This window comes from Oncorhynchus keta, chromosome 7, assembly GCF_023373465.1.
Source record: "Oncorhynchus keta strain PuntledgeMale-10-30-2019 chromosome 7, Oket_V2, whole genome shotgun sequence".
NCBI lineage: Eukaryota > Metazoa > Chordata > Actinopteri > Salmoniformes > Salmonidae > Oncorhynchus > Oncorhynchus keta.
This window is the reverse complement of record NC_068427.1, coordinates 14,701,294-14,709,066: the sequence shown is the minus strand read 5'-3', so window position 1 is coordinate 14,709,066 and position 7,773 is coordinate 14,701,294. Positions and strand designations below refer to the sequence as shown.

At 41.7% G+C, this 7,773-nt stretch overlaps 1 protein-coding gene across 12 annotated transcripts in view; it reads right to left on the bottom strand.

The window, feature by feature from the left end:
* Positions 1-594: 594 nt before the first annotated feature.
* Positions 595-7,773, bottom strand: part of stxbp5l (syntaxin binding protein 5L) — a 258,352-nt gene continuing 251,173 nt past the window's right edge. For all 12 annotated transcript variants that reach the window (XM_052522027.1, XM_052522030.1, XM_052522028.1 and 9 more), the window contains 3 exons: positions 1,224-1,335; positions 805-1,025; positions 595-685 (listed from right to left, as the gene is read on the bottom strand). In XM_052522027.1, the coding sequence (XP_052377987.1) occupies positions 644-685; positions 805-1,025; positions 1,224-1,335 (375 nt within the window). In that variant the 3' untranslated portion in view covers positions 595-643. The remainder of the gene's footprint in view (positions 686-804; positions 1,026-1,223; positions 1,336-7,773) is intronic.

Here is a 7,773-nt window from a genome sequence, read left to right as displayed (position 1 = left end):
TAAAGAAAGTATTGAAACTGAAATGATGTGTGTTCAGAATGTGTTCAAAAAACAAATGAAAGTAATAAAAAAAAGGCTAACAGAAAAATGTGGCTTTATAGCTATGCAGGAATACATTTTCGTTTTTATATGTCTTTTTTTCCATATTTCAAAAAATATAAAGTTTTTTTCATACTTTCTGTTGTTGGCTTATATTATTAAATAAAAGTTTTATTTTGTTTTATTTCCCTCTGTTAAAGTAGCATGCTGCTTTCTAATATTGCAGTTTTACTTTTTTTGTACTCATCTGTTTAGTTTCATGCAGTCTTGTTGGATTATTAACTTTAGAGTATCTACACAGCAAGATCTGGGTAACCCACCCACACACACTGATGGACTGTCATCATCCACTTTGGGTTCCCCCTGTCGTACCAACTTACTTCCTGGTCTGTGTCCATCTCACTATAGTCTAGATAAGTGACTGCCCTCTGTCTTGTGACAATGATGTACAGACGGCCTACAGAGAGGCCCGTTAACACAAAGTCCCTCTTGTGTCTCTCTCTATCTCTATCGCTCTCATGTCCGTCGAGTAAAGGTCCATGTCCCAGCATAGTGCCCCCCACCAGGTAGAGGGGCAGTCACATCACAGCCCGCTGTCCTGCCTTTAAAGCTGATACCATTTCTTGTCCTTATGTTTCAGCATCACCTGTGGAGAACAGATAGAAAAGAGACACAGGGTAAGATACATACCACCTTATAACACACCCCTCTTGCTTTCCACAAGTTGCTTCATCACACAATCACTGGCTGGGGGGGGGGTCGTACCTGGTGGGCGTGTGTGGAGAAGGTCTCGGCGCTGTTCATCATGAGGGCGGTGCGTTCCTCCAGCTCGCCCAGTCTCTCTCCTCTCTGGTCCAGGGCGATGCGAGCTCGGGCCAGGTCCCCCACGACGCCGCCGGCTGCAGCCTTCATGTTCTCCAATCCCATTGGACCAGGGATGTGCTGGGCCAAACTCCGAGAGGCCTTTCCCGCTGCTGCCTCCCCAACTATAGGGAGATGGAGAGGAGAGGAGGGAGATGATAGATAGAAAGAAAAAGATAGAAAAAGAAATTGGAGAGATGGATAGGAGCGAGAGGCAGAGAGAAATGGAAAGATAAAGGGTGGGAAAAGGTTCATATGTGTCAAATTGTCTCTCACACTTAGTACACATAAATAACACACGTAAAATATAGAAGGTAACCTACACAGCTCCTCTCTGTCGAAGGTCTGGGCGTTGCCCCCAAAGAAGCCTTTGAGGAATCCTTTGTTCTGGGCCTCTGGTGTTTCTATAGGAGTGAACAGCTCCCCCAGCATGTCCTGAATCAACACACCGCACACATTAATACACACACACTAATTATGACACACAAAATAATGGCGCCGGAGGGGATGCCTGCCGTTTTACGAGCTCCTGACCAGTTTTGATATTTTGTGTTTTTTTACAATGTTCCTAACTTTTTCCCACATAATGTTTTGGCCATCATTGCATATGACCAAAAATAGCTTATGGATATTAAAACAGCGAATACTAACCTCGATTTGGATGAGGACTTCTATTTCAACGAATCAGAGGCAAAGGATATAATGGTCATCCCAGACCAGGCACAAATCCCTGTAATTCGGAGGAGGCGGAGACAGCGCTGTTGAGGTCAGGGTGCAAAATATCTAATGAGATGGCGAGTGGATGAGTCGCCATTACCCTCCGTTCTATTGGTGAACGTGCAATCACTGGAAAATAAACTGGATGAGCTCCATTCGAGCCTGTCCTATCAATGTGATCAGATTAACTGTAATATCCAATGTTTCACCGAGTCGTAGCTGACCAGGAAATATATAAATCTAGCTGTTTTTTTCTATACATTGGCAAGACATAACAGCTGAGGGGAGGGAGTGTGTGTCTCTTTGTCAACAACAGCTGTTATGCAATCTCTAATATTAAGGAAGTCTCAAGGTTCTGCTCATCGGAGTTAGAATACCTCATGATAAGCTGTAGAACACACTATTTACTAAAATAGTTTTAATCTATATTTTTCAAAGCTGTCTATTTACCGCCACAAACCAATGCTGGCAGTAAGACCGCCTTCAACGAGTTGTATAAAGCCATAAACTCACCTAGATGCAGCACTCCTAGTGGCCAGGGATTTTAATGCAGGGAAACTGAAATCCATTTTACCTCATTTCTACCAGCATGTCTCCTGTGTAACCATAACCATAACTATATATTCCTGATTCCGGCTTACAAGCAAAAACTCAAACAGGAAGTACAAGTCATGAACTCAATACGGAAGTGGTCAGATGAAGCAGACACAAAGCTACAGGACATATTCGCTAGCACAGATTGGAATATGTTCCGGGATTCATCCAACGACATTGAGGAGTTTACCACATCAGTCACCGGCTTAATTAATAAGTGCATCAGTGACCGTATGTACATATCCCAACCAGAAGTATTGGATTACAGGTAACATCCTCACTGAGGGAATGGCTAGAGCTGCCTCTTTCAAGGAGTGGGATACAAATCTGGCCGCTTATAAGAAAACCCGCTACACCTTCCAATGAACCATCAAACAGGCAAAGCATCAATACAAGTTTAAGATCGAATCCTATTACACCAGCTCTGACGCTCGTCCGATGTGGCAGGGATGGCAAACTATTACGGATTACAAAGGCAACCCAGCCATGCGGGTGAATGACTGATCGTGTATGGAGGAATCCTCACTATCACTGTTCCTCAACTTGGCAGTAAGCACAGAATATTGCTACGGGAACAACTGAGGTATCTCAGTTTCAAGGTCTCAACTTGGAGAGAGAGAAAGCCTTTTGTGAGGTATTGGTCAGTCGAGCCAACGGTAATGATTAATTATGCTAAATCATGCAAATATAACTTTTTTCTTTAATGAGTCTGACGAGAAGGATATCCTGGTTTCACTGGAACAGGCCCAGATCCATGCCTTTTGCGTGAAGAAAAGACACCGGAAAAGGGGAAGCAGATCAGGGATTCTTCTGAGAATTCGGAGACGAGCAAACTCCCAATGCCTTCCATTCTTCTTGCTAACATGCAATTGTTGGAAAATAAAATTGATGACCTACCATTAAGATTATCCTACCAACGGGACATTAAAAACTGCAACATCTTATGTTTCACCGAGACGTGGCTGAACGAAGAAACAAACAATATAGAGCTGCAGGGATTTTCCATGCACCGGCAGAACAGAGACACTACCTCTGGTAAGATGGGTGGGGGTGTGTGTCTTTTTGTCAATAACAGCTGGTGCGCGATGTTTAACATTAAAGAAGTCTCAAGGTATTGCTCGCCTGAGGTAGAGCACCTTATGAAAAGCTGTCGACCACACGATCTACCAAGCGAGTTCTCATCTGTATTATTCGTAGCCGTCTATTTACCACCACAAAGCAAAACTGGCACTAAGACGCTCTCAGCCAACTCTATAAGGCCATTAACAAAGAACAAAATACTCACCCAGAAGCGGCGCTCCTAGTGGCAGGGGACTTTAATGCAGGCAAACTTAAATCAGTTTTACCAAATTTTTACCAGCATGTCACATGTGCAACCAGGGACATAAAATCCTAGACCACCTTTACTCCACACACAGAGATGCATACAAAGCTCTACCCCGCCCTCCATTTGGCAAATCTTACAGCTGTAGTGGAGCGGGTCAAGAGTTTCAAGTTCCTTGGTGTCCACATCACCAACAAACTATCATGGTCCAAACATACCAAGACAGTTGTGAAGAGGGCACAACAAAACCTTTTCCCCCTCAGGAGACTACCGCATGGCGAGCAGTACCGGAGCGCCAAGTCTAGGACCAAAAGGCTCCTTAACAGTTTCTACCCTCGCCACCAGACAATTTACAATGACAATACCTTTTTTACCCCAAAGCCATGACTGCTGAACAGTTAATTAAATGGCTATCCAAATTTTCTGCTTTTCAGTCCCTACCTACTTGTACATAGTACATGAATCAATCACCTAACCAAACCTACATGTACATATTATCTCAATCAAACTACCTCGAACTAGAGGTATATAGTCTGCACTGTATATAGTCTGTACTGTATATAGTCTGTACTGTATATAGCCTGTACTGTATATAGTCTGTACTGTATATAGTCTGTACAGTATATAGCATGTACTGTATATAGCCTGTACTGTATATAGTCTGTACTGTATATAGTCTGTACTGTATATAGTCTGTACAGTATATAGCCTGTACTGTATATAGTCTGTACTGTATATAGTCTGTACTGTATATAGTCTGTACAGTATATAGCCTGTACTGTATATAGTCTGTACAGTATATAGTCTGTACTGTATATAGTCTGTACTGTATATAGTCTGTACTGTATATAGCCTGTACTGTATATAGTCTGTACTGTATATAGTCTGTACTGTATATAGCCTGTACTGTATATAGTCTGCACTGTATATAGCCTGCACTGTATATAGTCTGTACAGTATATAGCCTGTACTGTATATAGTCTGTACAGTATATAGTCTGTACTGTATATAGTCTGTACTGTATATAGCCTGTACTGTATATAGCCTGTACAGTATATAGCCTGTACTGTATATAGTCTGTACTGTATATAGTCTGTACTGTATATAGTCTGTACAGTATATAGCCTGTACAGTATATAGCCTGTACAGTATATAGTCTGTACAGTATATAGTCTGTACAGTATATAGTCTGTACTGTATATAGCCTGTACTGTATATAGTCTGTACTGTATATAGTCTGTACAGTATATAGCCTGTACTGTATATAGTCTGTACAGTATAAAGTCTGTACTGTATATAATCTATACTGTATATAATCTGTACTGTATATAGCCTGTACAGTATATAGCCTGTACTGTATATAATCTATACTGTATATAATCTGTACTGTATATAGCCTGTACAGTATATAGCCTGTACTGTATATAATCTGTACTGTATATAATCTGTACTGTATATAGCCTGTACTGTATATAGCCTGTACTGTATATAATCTGTACTGTATATAGCCTGTACAGTATATAGCCTGTACTGTATATAGTCTGTACAGTATATAGTCTGTACTGTATATAGTCTGTACAGTATATAGTCTGTACTGTATATAGCCTGTACAGTATATAGCCTGTACTGTATATAGTCTGTACTGTATATAGTCTGTACAGTATATAGTCTGTACTGTATATAGTCTGTATAGTATATAGCCTGTACTGTATATAGTCTCGTTATTGTTATTGTGTTACTATTTTATTTTTATCTATTTGTTAATTTTCTCACTTTAATTGCATAGTTTTTATTTTATTTTGAACCCCTTTTTAATCTCCCCAATTTCGTGGTATCTAATTGGTAGTAGTTACAGTCTTGTCCCATCCCTGCAACCGTACAGACTCGGGAGAGGCGAAGGTCGAGAGCCATGCCTCCTCCGAAACACATCCCAACCAAGCCACACTGCTTCTTGTCACAATGCACATCCAACCCGGAGGCCAGCCGCACCAATGTGTTGGAGGAAACACTTGTACACCTGGCGACCTGGTCAGCATGCGTTGCGCCCGGCCCGCCACAGGAGTCGCTAGTGCGTGATGAGACAAGGATATCCCTGCCGGCCAAACCCGAGCCAATTGTGCATCGCCCCATGGGCCTCCCAGTCGCGGCCGGTTGGGACAGAGCCTGGGCTCGAACCCAGAATCTCTGGTGGCACAGCTAGCACTGCGATGCAGTGTCTTAGACTACTGCACCACCCGGGAGGCCACTTAAGTGCATTGTTGGTAAAGGGCTCGTAAGTAAGCGTATCAGCATTCGGCACATGACAAAATCACACACACACGCACGCACGCACGCACGCACGCACGCACGCACGCACGCACGCACGCACGCACGCACGCACGCACGCACGCACACACACACACACACACACACACACACACACACACACACACACACACACACACATACACATTAATACACACACACACATTAATACACATTTCTAACCAACATAAACACACAGTAATACAGTCATAACACAGTCCTAACTAACCAACATAAACACACAGTTACAGTCATATCGAACCAGAGGCACACAACAGTAGATTACGCACAATGGGATTTGTGGATATTTAGGGATTGCAAGTTGGCTAAAAAAAGCATGCAGTTGATGAAACAGGCTTGAAATATTGTAGGGGAAGTCATCACTTGTCTGCCGATTTCAAAAAGGACACTTGCTGAGAAGCATATCAGTGTTGGAGTTTTACTGTGCCAGCAGATGGCAGTAGGTTTATGCTGCATGTTCAGTCATGTTGCTGGATGAGAAGGACTGCATGTCTGAAGCTGGAGCTTCACCAATGTCTGCTCTTATTAGTGTGTGTTTGTTGTGATGGCTCTATAGCAACACACACACACACAGTGTTGGGAAAGCTACTCTGAAAATATAGTTTTCCTAGCTACCGATTCCTTCACACTGCAATAAATGTAGTTACACTTCCGTTACAAAAATAAAACGAAATATAACTAACGACTGGGTCTTAGATATAGAAATAATAGAACTAACAACTGGGTCTTGTCTCTAGATATAGAAATAATAGAACTAACAACTGGCTCTTGTCTCTGGATATAGAACTAACGACTGGGTCTTGTCTCTAGATATAGAAATAATCAAACTGAATGGGTCTTGTCTCTATATATAAACCTGATAGAACTAACGACTGGATCTTGTCTCTAGATATAGAACTAATAGAACTAACGTCTGGGTCCTGTCTCTAGATATAGAACTAATCTAACAAATGACCGTAAACAAAAGATGAGAAAGCATGAATTTGCTTTTTTTTGTAAATATATATATAAATATATATATATATATACATAGCTCAAACCACACATGACAAGCGTGACATTTCACTTCAATGGCCACTGTCATGATTGGGCTTTAGCAAAGGTATCAATTATAGCACCCATATATTTACTGCACCACTGGCTCTGAGAAATCACTCTGCCAAAGCTGCAGGACGCAATGTGCTGTCATACCCACAGAGCAATGAGATTACCACGGATATATATATATATATACTGTATATATCAACAAAGAAATGTTATTTCTACCAGTAAATGTGTGCTTTAATGTTGTTTTATTTTGCCACTGTGGTATAAGTGCGATTCATTAGTGAAAACTTCACACCACTGCATCATCCATTTTTCTAAGGTAATGTACAGAATGTCAGCGTTTAGTTTCAAGTGAGAATTGGGCAGGTCTGATGCCGAAAAAGAAAGGAAATTCCTGCCAACCATATTTTATTTTATCTTTGCTGAATGTATAGTGTGTAGTTCCAGTAGTTAGCTACAGCACGACATGACAAAAAAAGTAATTAACTACTGAAAACACTACCTAGATTAGAATGTAGTTCAACTACCACCAAGCTACGTTCACTACTCGCCAACGCTGCGCACACACACACTCCACCACCACGGAGTCAGCGCAGTGGAGCTCAAACCACACATGACAAGCGTGACATTTCACTTCAATGGCCACTGTCATGATTGGGCTTTAGCAAAGGTATCAATTATAGCACCCATATATTTACTGCACCACTGGCTCTGAGAAATCACTCTGCCAAAGCTGCAGGACGCAATGTGCTGTCATACCCACAGAGCAATGAGATTACCAAGGATAGACACACAAACACATGCACAGATACGCACAAACACAAACACACACACACACACACACACACACACACACACACACACAC